Here is a 14,241-nt window from a genome sequence, read left to right on the forward strand (position 1 = left end):
CAAAAGTTCTTGGTTGCCATCTCATTCACCAGTTTATAATTCATTTTTGTGCAATTTGTAGTTCCTAAGGATTCTTGTGATGAGCTTTACTAGGTCATATGGATTCTTGTGATAAGTTTCCTACATGCAGACCCAAATGGAATACTAAGGGAGGCATAATCTTGAGAGTGGTTTGGGATTACGTAAATTAAGGGGCTCTCGTGTACATCTTGACCTTAAGAAACAACACACCCCAACCCCAACCCAACAACAACATCAACCACCACCAAAAAAAAAAAAAAGGATATTGAGTGGGTTCCTCGTATATATCTTGGTACGAGGTTAAAAATGCATACGAGTGTTCTTTCCAGCACTACTGAGCTGAATCGCCTGAGTGACAAAGGGACTCACATGTGAGCTAAACTATCAATTCTCACAATTCTTGAGAGTGCATGCCACGCAGAGTGTTCCCACTTGGTCTTCAGCATTTGTGTTTTTAGAGAGTACCAGGTTGGTTTAATTCTGCATAGTGGGAAGGACCTATGCGAACTCGATCCTCAAGCTTAAGATTGCTCACAAATACCTACCTAACCTTACACCTTCTAAACAATTTACGACGCCTATACTGCCCCATGAATTTGCACATAGCTACTAACCCCTTTGCTTCTTTATGACGCTGCGAACAGCTAATCATTCCTCTTTGTTGCCACTGGTAGTTGTGTTGGGTTTACTTGGAGTTAAGCTATGTGGCGTTCGATTAACCGGATTATTGTGTGACGACTTTGTTGAGTGACCACCTGGTTAAAGGTGGAACTAGCTTTTTTGAACCCAAAAATCCATAATTTGCCGACTTATGCTGTTTGCTATGACATTTTTTAATGAAATTGAAGTGGAATTGATTATACAAGCTTTCAGTGGTGTGCTTGAGGGTGTGTGATTTCACTTGTGAGATTAAGAGTAACACTTTCTATTGTAATAAATATTCTAGCCAAATCTAATTACACTTTAATATCTAGTATCGTTAACTATGTGGCTTGTAGAGCCACTCATGAAGAACGTGCATTGTTTTTTAATACCGATATTAGACAATCAAGAATGCTTTTTGGACGCGCAAAAATAGTGTTAGTAATATAATAAATAAATAATCGCTTACAAGCTTGAGGCAGGTATTACTCACTTAACTTGGGACAGCTTGAGCATTGCCCTACCATCAAGTTTCCCTACATATCATACAGGACAATTTCCAAAATGGCTTGGCCCTGTGCAATACAGACATCCAAGGAAAGCCTTCCATTGGACCTGATATCCCAAATAGCCTACAAAGTTAATAGTCTGATATTTGAAGTCCTTAACATTTTAACACTGTCCTGAGAGTTAAGCCAAAGATACAAAATTGCAAACTATCCAGAGCTCCTGGTTGCAAATGCATACACGGCAGGATGAAGTTACAAGCCTCTCGGGCAATGCACCCATCCCAAAAAAGATGTCTAATTGACTCCAGCTCACCACAACAGCATTTACCATCAGATGTACTTCTGCTTTTGAGCTTCTCCACGGAGCTTTCAGGCTCCCACCCTATTACTCCATGCAATAACTCTCCATGCCTTTGAGATTCTCCGCGGTGATCAAGGATGCTTTTTGGAAGTATTAACACCTCAACAATTCGTGAGTCTTACATTTCTTAAACCATGAAACCATTAGTTACAGAGCACTCAAATGAGCACATAAAGTCAAGGTTTCGATGAGAACATATGCATTACTCCTGACACAAGTTGAGAGAATAATTTGTACCTAATGACTAGGTTATAAAAGGGATGCCTCCTAATTAGGGTTGAGAGTAGCCCCATTTTAATCATTCTCCGAACTCTTATACGTGAAAAAGAAGATCATGCTTGAATAGCCTACATAAATGAGGCTTCAGTAACAAAAAAATATCAATCAATCTCTAGTTCTACTAAAGCTTAATAAAATAGTGAATCAAATGTGTCCTGAATGAGACTTCACTACCAGTGATATTCGCGAACCAAAAGAATAACAAGAATAATTATCTTTACGCGTCAACACATGATCCAATAATAACGTTCAATCATGACACTTTTTAAGTTTACTATAATTTCTGAATGGCCTTTTATGCCTTTGGCAAGCCAAGAGATACAAAGCATTTAGCGAACGAGAGAGAGAGAGAGAGAGAGAGAGAGAGAGAGAGAATCCACCTCTGGATTTGCTAGTCCATTGCAAGGTTACAGATGTTATTCAGTAGATATGGCCATCATTTTAAAATACACTCAACGATGTCCCTCTTCTAAGAAAGCCTGCTCTCTTCAGCGCTGGCTTTTTGTCTACACGAGAAGCCGATGGCCTATAATTGCAGCTTATAAGTCTAAATTAACCATGGGGTAATCAGCTTGATTAAACCAACCAAACAGTTCGATGGTTCCATCTTCGTAAGGTAAAAAATTGAACCCAAGAAAGGGCACTCTTGACATATTGCGCATGCCCAAAACCTTCAATATAGTAAAGACCAATTGCTCCATGAGAACATGCTGGTTGACAGCAAATATGCTTCAAAGCTTGGCTGCCACAGGGCCTGCAAATAAATCCACTTGCTGGTCAATAAAGAAAATCACCCGAAAAATGAAGAGGCTGAGAACTGATGGCTTTATCAAATCTCACTTGTATACCTTCTGTGCATGTCTCATCGAAACGGTGTAAGTTATGAAGAGCTCCCATCTTATATAACAGTGTTGAATTGAGAAAGTGGGATGCCGGTGGTATTTAAGAAAAGAATTTTGGAAATGTCCACATCAAAAACTTCAAGAATGCATCTGTTTCCAGGAATTCTATGTGTGCAGTGCGACCGATGAGATTGTTCAGAGACCGAGCTTGAGCAGATGTATTAAAATTTACATCACAGCGTAAGAAAGCCCTGTCAACTGCAGAGGCCCTCAGGATTTGTTCCATACAGTTTTGGTGCATTGTAGAGTAAGTAGGCCCTTTCCTAGAGTCGCGGATGGCTGCTTGGCACATCTCAATCCGTGCTGAATGGTAAGGCACATACCGATCCTATGAAGTTTCACAGTAGAACATCATGTTCTTGAGATTTGTACAAAACACAACATGACTTTGAAAATTTGTTTCCTTACCTGAGGAGAGGACAGTAAAATGACGTTCTGAAAATGCTCAAAGGTCCTCTCCTGGAACAGCCCACAGGCAAGGTTATTCTTGAAAATGAGCAAGGTTCTAACAAACGAAGCAATGTGATTACAGCAGGCTCACACCTCACTGAGCTTGAAAAGAAAGCAATCTTGAATGCTAGCACCATCTGTGAATGTAAGTTGATGCATACAGGGAGAAGCCTTGAGCTTCTTAAGCAGCCATAAACCAGAATTGAACAAAGTATTTGAGCTGTACAAGTAGCCCAAATGAGGGCCTGAGATTGACAGGAAAGTATACAAGAACTGCAGATACGGTCTCATAAGAGGATCTGCATCATGATAGGATAAAATAAAGATCATGAATCGTTCTGTTCCTCTAACCAATGAAGGCTAAAAGAAGCTATTCATTGCTTACCAGCTAGAGCTGCTCTGATGATTATATTTCCCATAGAATGCCCAACAAAGCTCAGTCTGCAATGACCCAAAGAGGCTTTTCTCAAGAAAGAACCAAATTTAGTCTTCATGAAGGTTGCTACTTCTTCTGCAAGTCTATGCCCTAGCTCTCTGAAGTCACTAGTTGTACGGTCTTCATTTATCTCTGACATCAAGCACTCTGCAGTTGGATCGATGAGAAGCCACTGATTTCGAACCAACCGCAAATCCAAGTGGTGACCCTAAAAGTAGGAAAGATTGTTAAATGTTGAAAGTAAGCTTCAGCAAGTACTCGTAACTTCATTACAAAAACTGTGAGAAACCCACCTGGAATCCATGAACAAAAACCACCACACGTAGGACCTTTCCACGACTCTTCGAAGACATTGTTAGAAGACTTCCAGGATTCTCCAACAGACGTAACTCTGATCCCATGTTCTTGTTGGACAGTGTGGGATCAGAACCAACTGGTTCACATGGCACAGTATGACTTTCAACATAAATGATGGGCAAATGTGATGGGCTTGCAAAAACATGCATATCTTGAAGTGTATGACTGTCCATCTGGATGCAGACAAGCAAACCTGTGAGCTTGGAGAGCTGGTAGCTTGATGAGAAAAAGTATTAAGTTTATCTATCTACAATGCACACAGAGCTCTCACATTGATCTGCTCCAGAGTTTTACGATGCAGCTCTGCCCGCGAAGCTGACACTACAGATGCCTGCAAATCGATCTTACTTCGATTAGTAGCCAAGCAGACTTCGACCAGTCAAACAGTGACGATACAAAGATCTATTGCATCTGACAGAAAGATCATGCTTGCCACAAGCCCCAGAGGCAGATGTAATACAATTACCTCTTCTGTTATTTTTTTTGAGGGTTGCTTATTAGAAAGCTGCATGCCAGGAGAGAGCCCATATTCCTGGTTAGCACCATTAAGCTGTAAGTCCATCTTACAATGAGTGATCCATAATGACCATTCTGTGCTTCTCTCGTCAACCCATGCACCTCTTAAATATTCCCACAGCAATGATCGGTTTGATCTGGAACATTGTTTTGCTTTTACAATGATATCAGAGAGCAAAGACAAATTTAGAAGCATGATTAACAGCGCCAAATTTAGATTAGACAAACTTCGTTTACCTGTGAAATTTCAGGAAGGTGTTCCAAAGAAGAGAAAGTTCACTGCCTAATGCTTGAAATGCCTCCACTAACTCCAACTTAGTAAATGAAAAAGATGTGGCAAGCTGGTTGTTCCCGCCAGATTGGTTTAACTAGCGCCAGAAGCAACATATTTGCTCAGTCACTGCACTACAATAAAAAGATTGCCTTAAAAGGGCAACACAGTGATGAAATTTATATAACATACCTTTAAAGAATCGGCCACCTCCTGACTCCATTTTTGATTCTTTGGATGCCTTTTTCTATCTCCACTGTTGTTCCCTCCATTCTCAGTTGAAGTAAGATTCAATTGTTTTGCAATCGTTGCCACAGCATTATTCTCTATGGTTTGAAAAGGCACTTGTTGGTGAATTGATGTAACAAATACATCCAATTCATGCCTCAAAATATCACGAGAGGTATGAAGTGCCTTCCACAATGCAATATCTCTTGGATCTACTGCTGAACTATTAATAGCCTGCTACAATAACAAAAGGAAACAAATAAAAATGTAAAACTGCTGGCAGAAGTAAAGTTTGGTGAAGTTGCAAGCATAAAAACAAGTTTTGCAAACTAGGGACTTTGGAGTCCAACCAGAATTTACAAACATATTGCACAAGGTGGGGCAATCAGAATTACGAGTTTTTGGACCGTCTACAAAAAGTCAAGTCCTAGCATGCACAGGCTGACTGATTATTGTGTGCTATGATCACTTATGGCCTGCATATACAAACCAATGCTAAAGAAAATGTAATAGACAAACTTACACTAGTATATAATGGATGTTTGAGGAAAAGTTCTAAATAGAAATAGGGACGGCAGAAACCAAAATGGAAAACAAATGGAAAAGACAAATGAAGATGGTGCAATATCGAACATATTTCTTGCACCTTTCTAGGATGATGGAATCATCATGCACTGAGGATATGTGGGCATGCATCTTTTACACAGACTCAAATGCACCATTGGTCAAATCAGGACCTCATCATGCCATCTGTGGATGCAAACAAGGAGAGATGACTTCCAGTGGATAACTCAGTTTGTGGTGCAGCCAGCCCTTGCCTAGTCATTCTTGGGTGGATACCTCGTTTTTGGAGAATAATGACTAGTCATTCTTGGGTGGCCACGAGCCTTAGGCCTAAAGTGGCATGGATAAATCATGGGGCGTTGAGGCATGACTATTATTGGGAAAAATGCATGGATGTAGCAAAAATGTTACTTTGAAGGCTTCTCATAAGGAAGAAAGGGATTTTCTATTACAAGATAGTTTGGAGACTTTGCAGGCAGCATGTATGTATCTTGTAGAATTGAGAAGAGGATGTTGATGGAGATTTCATGACCAACAAATCAGCCTGTTTTGTGCTGATTTTCAGCCTGCTTTGATGATAGATTTTCAGCCTGTTTTGTGCGAAGGTTTTGGTCCAATCTGTAGTTCATGTCTATGTGAATTTGTGCAAATCTGTAGAGCCAATTTAGCTTCATCTGTGTTGTGCTCTTTTAACTTATTCAAATTGTTGAATTAAAGCAACAATGTTGATTTCTACAACTCTTTATTTACTGAAGACTAGTTTCACTGCATTCCATTGTCAAGAGCATCATCAAATCTCTTAAGGGGGTGAGCATGTGTGTTGGCTAAGTGCAAACCATTAATTCAGCATGTCAAAGAGCAAAGATATTGTGAGCATAGAATATTATCATATATTGAGTACTTTAAGAAGTCCATGAATGTACCATTGGCAATGGATCCTTACAGATGGCAATATCAGCAACGAATAAAGCATCAAGAGAAACAGACAAGTTAAGTAAGAAGTGGATGCGAATTGGAGTACGTTGAGTTCTTTTATATGCTCATGTTTATCAAGCACAGGTTCCATGAGAAAATAGAAGCAAGGTTTTGAGAGGAAATGAGTTTCTGATTTCATGTGGAAATAAGTATCAGTTCTTGAAGAGATGGGTTACATGCAACTCATATTTATAGTAAAGGACTTACCGTTTGGTACAACCTATTGCTCTTTGGGGAAGGGTTTATGGATCCACATTTAAGATAGACAGAACCATTAGAAAGGAGGAAAGTGTGATAATTTTGCTGGAGGAACAAGAACATTAGATATATCAAGATGTGTGCTACTTGTATGGTGAGACTCTAGCTACTTGTAATGACCTTAATCAAGGGAGAAAAATTCATGTGTGGAAGATTCAAAAAAATTCTCAAGCAAGTCTACATACACTTTTTTACGTAGTGACACAAACAAGGACAGGGACAAGCAATTGGGATTTTCAACAATTTTGAAATCCAAAATGTGCATCATCAACATATCATATTAAGAAACAACAATGCATAAAATTACTTCATTGAATTACATACCAATAATAAGATAGAATTACAGCCCTAGGGCAAGCAAAATAATGATTACCAAAGTCCAATAAATCGCAATCAATTGAAGTACATGTGCCATGAGTCATGTAACAAGTCATTGCTAATGATCAATAGTTACAAAAAATGGAATAGAAAAGGCTAACAAGATTTGAGTAGCCGCTTAACCTAATACCAACATATGGGGCAAATGAAAATTAAAATGGCAAAGCGGAAAGCATCACTCTGAATCCTAATACACTGCATCATGATCAAGACTAGGATCCTTCTCCTTCTCCTCATTCTATTGTTTTTTTCCCACTCCACAAGAGGATCCACTTTTGCAACCATACACTTGCCAACCATGCACAAAAGTTGGCACTCTTAAAAGCCAAGTCATTCACCTTTAACAACCTCAACCAGCCGATTTTTGATAGTCCTCCTAGTATCAAGATCAAGCACCATCCAGCTCTATCACTTGATTGCTACCTTCAAGGCACTCAAGTACAATCCATCCAATCCGTGGACTTAGTATGGTACCGAACATACACAAAAAAATCTCAGATAAAATCCGGTGTTTCGTAAGGTCATTAAAAAATGCATAGAAAATTAAGGGTTAAGCTAGTAAATATTACTTGTTTTAACATGAGAGTGGCTACCCATGAGATAGAAATAAGATTGAAGACGTGTATAATGGATTTAAAAAAGAGCTAGTTGCAAGGATGGATCATGGTTCATGGATCACCATATAACAAGTCACAAGTGCCAAGTGGCAAGTACAAAAAGTAGTAGATAGTAGATACAAAAAGAAACTTAAAGCTAAGACTTAAGGTGAGCTATGTATAATAGGAAGGCTTCATGAAGCGGCTTAGGCATTGTAAGAGAAGCAAAGAATATAGAGATATAGGTAAAGGCAAGGGAAGGAAAAGATGAGGAGGTGAAGGAAGAGGAAATAGAAATAGAGTTGTAGGGGATGGGACACGAGGAAGAGGATGTGGAGGTAGAGTAGAGAAGCTTGTAAGAGAGGTAGAAGAAGAGGAGGTGGTAAGTGAGGTATAGGTAGAGGTCAATGAGGAGAAAAAGGAAAAGGGTAGAGCAAAAAACAACTTTTCTTTGAACACAAGTCATGGATAGTGTTATATCTATTGGTATCAAGCTCTAAAGTCTCTCTATTATTATGTCCATAAATTCATAGATCTTACTTGACACCCACAAGCCTTAAAAAAGGTAATATTTATTGTATACACCATAGCGTCGATACACTTCACATCCCCCCAAAACATAATTTTTTTTGCCAACTCTTTGAGCGCAAGTCAATGATGAAGTATTGAACTCATTACTAACACATAGTTGCTTTAAAGCACCATAGCATTAGCTCAATCCTAACTCCACACTATCTACTCAAAAGAAATACTCATATAATAAAAGAAAGATAAGGTAATGGATACAAAGTGGATGAAAGGTAATTCATAGATCTTACTTGACACTCACAAGCCTTAAAAGGTAATATTTGTTGTATACACCATAGCGTCAATACACTTCACATCCCCCCAAAACATAAGTTTTTTAGCCAACTCTTTCAGCGCAAGTCAATGATGAAGTATTGAACTCATTACTAACACATAGTTGCTTTAAAGCACCATAGCATTAGCTCAATCCTAACTCCACACTATCTACTCAAAACGAATACTCATATAAGAAAAGAAAGATAAGGTAATGGATACAAAGTGGATGAAAGGTAATTCATAGATCTTACTTGACACTCACAAGCCTTAAAAAAGGTAATATTTGTTGTATACACCATAGCGTCAATACACTTCACATCCCCCCAAAACATAAGTTTTTTAGCCAACTCTTTCAGCGCAAGTCAATGATGAAGTATTGAACTCGTCACTAACACATAGTTGCTTTAAAGCATCATAGCATTAGCTCAATCCTAACTCCGCACTATCTACTCAAAACAAATACTCATATATAAGAAAAAAAGATAAGGTAATGGCTACAAAGTGGATGAAAGAGAGTGACTTAGCAAATTTACCTCACATTTTGCATTAATGGATGCAAAATGGATGGAAGAAAGTGACTTTGCACATTTATTTTGAGTTCTGCAACCTTAATTTAAAGCTTTAATGTTGGAGCCTACCATTGAAAGTGCTCATTCAAGTGCAACAAAGACAAGGTTTGGCATATCTTACATACTCAAAAGTTGAAAGTTGCCTTCAAACACCCAAAGGGCAGTAAAACACAGCAAATACTTAATTCGGCAACTTTAATCCACACACTTGGAGCTAGAATGCTCCTATGCAACACATGACACATGTTGGCCCCAAGGTCTAGCGCCAATTTTAATATTTGTCTAGACAATTGAAGAATACACCAAATTAGATACAATTGGCTGGATTTCCAACAGTTTCTTGCAATAGAATTAATCCATATATGCTCAATGACTATTATTTCTATTCTTGGACTCTAACTTGTAAAGAAACAATAGACTTTGCAAGGTGGAATACACCGTTTATGACAAAGAACTCCGAAACACAAAAAGCAAATGAAATAATGAATCGTGTACAATGTTGAGACAATGAAGGGCCTCAAGGTTCCATGTCTCTAGGATTGGCACAGAGGTGAGGCAAGTGGAATCAATGACCTTGAACCACGCTCCTAGATGATTGTACTATCTTGAACTAACCAAGCAGCAGTACCTGTGGATGAGAATGCTCTGTGGTAGGAGTGAAATGTAGTCCTCTAGGTGTTAGGGAGTAAAACACGGTCCTCAAGGTGACAACGAATATGACTGCTCTCGATAAATACAACTGCAATCTGTTGATGAAGCTACACATGGTGAACCAAGATTTGCACTTATTGTTGAAATCTTCAACAAAACAGCCATTTACATTAAGGGTGGGATGGATGGGATTGGAAATTGAGGTGTAAATGGGATAGAAATAAATGGAGATTCATGATTTTGGTAGGAAAATTGAAATGAAGATGAAGCAGCACAAACATCAAACTTACTTAGAGATGCAAAACTTGAAGGAAAACTAAAAGGAGAATTATATGATTTCTTCTTATAAGCACCTCTTCTTGTGCTTATATATAAGAATTTATCTTCTTTATGACTTTGACTAGTATGAACAAACTAAAGAGTATCTTCTTCTTGGTTATTAAGAAAATATTGCATGAAAGTAAGAAGAGAAAACAAAAGCATAAACTTATGCATCTAATACCACAATAAGAGAGGTAGAGAATAAAGGTTTGTACTCGGTGTCTTGTTCTCCAACCGAATGATCAATCCCAATTGGAAGTTCCATCAAATCTGCAAGATCTTCAAATTTGTACATGGAATCTAAAGGGAGATAATCAAATTTATCTTCAATAGCTTATTGGGCTCAATTCATAAGAATCAAATCATATTCAGCCCATGAGATCTCGTATGGTCAATTAGAACCATGGTAGTTAGATATTTATCTGCTTGTGTTAGAATCTTTGAAAGTGAGTTGGAAGCACCACTCCTATTCAATTTTCGATACAGATTCTTCAAGAGATTTAAGTGGTATGGAAGAGTTTGAAGTCATCTGTTCTTATCTTCCATGTCAAGCTTTTAAATCAAGGTTTAGGTTTCGTCAAAGAGTACCTAGCTTTGATACGATGTAAAGATATACTCAAGCACCGAAGATAAACACAAGTATACAACAAAACACAAAGTAATAACAATAGCTATCTCTCAATCTACTTCCATAAGAGATGGTTGTGATTAACTCTCGGACTATCTTCAATTATTATACATGAGTTTATAACAACAAACTTTGATTTAAAATGAGAAAAAATAAGCTATTTTTCAATATAAGAAAGATAGACTTAGTGCAAAAAGAGAAAGTAAAGTGGCACTGTCCAGCAATATGTCATGAAGTGGGACAAGTGGTGGGATACTTAGAAGCTTAACTAATTAGAGACTTGACACTCATCTTCTTTATGGCTTTCCTTTGGCTTGAGAACTATCAAGAAATAGAGAGCCAAATTTTGTAAGAACTATCAAACACAAATAAACTATTTTTAGAATGTCATCTTATCTTTTAGAATAAGCATTTTTACATGAATCCAAGACTCCTAAAATGTAGAGATTCATCAATATAGGTATCATGTGAAAATTCTTTCAAAACCCATTACTAAAACCGTCTTAGAATCCCCATATGATTTTTTGATGCAAAGATATGTGCATTCTAAACTTTCGGTTTACATATACACATTGCATAAAAATTTTATGATCATGCTGTCTTGCTGATTGTAATTGTCTATTCTAGTGAATCTAGCCTACACTTCAAGGCATTAATCCTTTTATATATGAGTCTAATCCTAATAAACTTTGATGTGGATTACACACACCCAATCCAATCATACAATGAAAATGCATATTATATTTTTTCTAACCCCCTACATTGGTCCATCACAACCTATGACTACTCATCATGAAAGTGTGTATTATAAACCCACTACATGGATCCATCACAACATGTGACTACTCATCAATGGCCAGCTCTAATGCACTTTTCTAGATATCCTATTAATAACGAAGGGAACAAATTCAATAAGTAATTGACTATGCAAACTAATTGAAAGAATACAAGTTCTTATCCTCTTGTATTGTGACAAAGTATTTAGGATTTCTTTGTTGTATCATGTCTCAATCCAAGGCTTCTACATCTGCTTCACTATTCTCTCAATTGTAGTATGGCATCATCCTACATCCTTGAAGAGAGGGAGACTAGGGACACTAGTACTCAACATCATTGTGTCAATGCCCAATTGGTATCGTACTACACATCCTTTGCTTCATCTTATGGATCCCATTGTGCATTCATTTTGAGTTTTTTGTGTTTATGTATTCTTTCTTTTTGTCAATGTTCATGCTCTCTCTTTCACGCTTCCAATTATTTGCACATTTTCACATCATTTAGCATTCTATAGATTGTGTTCATTATGTTATCGTACATTCTATGTTTCTTTGTGTTTGCCCTAGCATTTTTTTTCACTCCATACTATCAAAAGTTGGCTTAAATCCTCATAGGTTTTATACTCTCTTTAGCTCTCTCTCTGCAAGTGTGAACCACTTTGTACCATGGTGCTTCAAAGCCACAAATGTCACCCAAGCACTATGCACCCATTCAATCCCCCCCCAAAAAAAAGAGCAAAATAAAATTAAAGTCCATTGGAGTGTTCACCATCCTTGCGATCATTGTAGGCCCCTGAACAATCCATTACAACACCCTTAGTCCAATGTCTTGATTTCACTAGGTTGACCTCTTGGTCAACTCAAACAAAGATATCCATTGCTTGTGTGACCTAGGTAGGTCCCTTGCCAATCCAAGATAACATGCTTGGCACAATGCCTTGGTCTATTTGGATGGGACCTTTTAGGTTAAAACTAAAACCTTCTTTTACTGTCTTCGATAACTCTTTTTGGACCTAAGAGGGAGTGTCAAGCCACAATAAGTTTCCATCTCTATCATTTTTCAAGCTCTTAAAATTACAAAAACTAATCAAATAAATTATGACAATACTTGAGAATATTCGATAATCAAATAAATTATGACAATACTTGAGAATATTTGATAAGACAACCAACTCAAAATTTTGATAAAAGGGGACACAATATGCACTACCACTATCATTCTTTGTGCTCACCAACTCCCCAACCTCTACCTATTGCCTCGGATGTTATCCCAGCTTCACTCTGCTCACATATTATCATCATCATAATCATCTTTCATCATCTGCTGCTCATCAGGCTCCCACCTTACTTCCCCTACACTGTCTAGGAGCTGCCGTCAGTTGCACCTCCATCCCCTTCAAACAATCATATCCACTCTCAGCCCCTGAATATTGCTGTGTTTTGATTACCAGCTGAGCTGCAGACAGCTATGTTTTGACTCTGCAGCCATCAGTCTTGTTGTGCTTGTCACTCCGGCCTGCTCCCCACTGTCTTCAGCCCTCTGTCATCATCTATCCTTTCCGAACCTGCTGCATGGAACACTCCTCTTCATCTACGCTGCTGCCAGGGTGGTCTACATCAGATTTTGGCATCAAGATTGCCAGTTTGCTGCACTTGGGATCCATTCACAGAGGACAACGCTCTCCAATACTTGACCTCAGCCAGATCCCATGAGGGACACTGGCTGTTGGACAGCCTCCACTCCTTGAGCCTACAGTCGTATCTCTTCTTCTTCACTCATTCATTGTTCATTCAGCATTCAACATTCATTCATCATCTTCTTCTTCATTGCATTTTGTTTGAACTATGTATTAATCACATTCGTACACACTATGTTTTCTTTCCAAACCCTAGTGTATCCTCACAGGAGCAACTAGGAAACTCAAGTGACCACTTCCAGCCTCAAGTTTATTTTCAAACTTTGGTTTTCTAGAGTACCGTTAAACTCGTCTTTTAATATTCCCCACTCTGCTCCCAAACATTTGACCATTCAGCAGCAGCCCTGCTAGAAATGAGGAAACCAGTCACAAGGACTGTCCTCACACTTCCAGTTCCTCAAAGGTCTAAAAACTTGAAGCAAGGCAGGCAAGTGTTTTATATGGGCGATTAACAACCCTATGGAAAAGGCTAGCCCCTAACCTCAGTAAGGAATCCCAAGAGAGAGAATATCCGGGTGATTTGTAGGAACCTTTCTAGGACTTAGGAACAATGACAGTGCATGTGTCATTTTTTGGCAGCACCTAGGTGGCCACTCACTTACTGTAGCGATGTCCGAAGAGACTCAAAGCTACTCAAATATTTTGAAATTAATTATCTGCATGAAGTAAAAATTAGCCATTCTCCAAGCAGGTGCAGTCCATAAGACATCTGAATTGAAAAAATGAATCCCAATTTTTTTTTAGCAGAGTATTCTAATGTGTTCATGTGATGTATTTAGGAAGATGCCACTCAACACCTGATATGGGTCATCCAAATGTTGAAAGCACCACTTGTTTGACGCTGGATCAAACCTTTTGCATGCAATTTGAGGTGTATAAGCTTGCCTAAGACTCCACTGACCTAAATAGGACGGTAAAACAGGTTTGGGAACTGGAATAGCAAGTATTGGCTCTACTGAGTTGGGTAATTCATTTCATGCGTTTCTGCCCCAGATATTGAAATGCACAAATTT

The 14,241-nt window shown here is 38.3% G+C and overlaps 1 protein-coding gene across 7 annotated transcripts in view; it reads right to left on the bottom strand.

Moving 5' to 3' along the window:
- Positions 1–2,022: 2,022 nt before the first annotated feature.
- Positions 2,023–14,241, bottom strand: part of LOC148012577 (uncharacterized) — a 40,763-nt gene continuing 28,544 nt past the window's right edge. For 4 of the 7 annotated variants that reach the window (XM_087668908.1, XM_087668910.1, XM_087668911.1 and 1 more), the window contains 10 exons: positions 4,937–5,209; positions 4,711–4,841; positions 4,424–4,610; positions 4,229–4,288; positions 3,894–4,130; positions 3,550–3,808; positions 3,258–3,463; positions 3,123–3,173; positions 2,661–3,042; positions 2,024–2,566 (listed from right to left, as the gene is read on the bottom strand). In XM_087668908.1, the coding sequence (XP_087525034.1) occupies positions 2,755–3,042; positions 3,123–3,173; positions 3,258–3,463; positions 3,550–3,808; positions 3,894–4,130; positions 4,229–4,288; positions 4,424–4,610; positions 4,711–4,841; positions 4,937–5,209 (1,692 nt within the window). In that variant the 3' untranslated portion in view covers positions 2,024–2,566; positions 2,661–2,754. Of the gene's footprint in view, positions 2,567–2,660; positions 3,043–3,122; positions 3,174–3,257; positions 3,464–3,549; positions 3,809–3,893; positions 4,131–4,228; positions 4,289–4,423; positions 4,611–4,710; positions 4,842–4,936; positions 5,210–14,241 lie in introns of all 7 variants that reach the window. The other 3 variants (XM_087668909.1, XM_087668906.1, XM_087668907.1) reach the window with 2 other exon arrangements.

Source organism: Lygodium microphyllum, chromosome 27, assembly GCF_053477565.2.
Source record: "Lygodium microphyllum isolate KBCC chromosome 27, Lygodium_microphyllum_v1.1.10, whole genome shotgun sequence".
Lineage (NCBI taxonomy): Eukaryota > Viridiplantae > Streptophyta > Polypodiopsida > Schizaeales > Lygodiaceae > Lygodium > Lygodium microphyllum.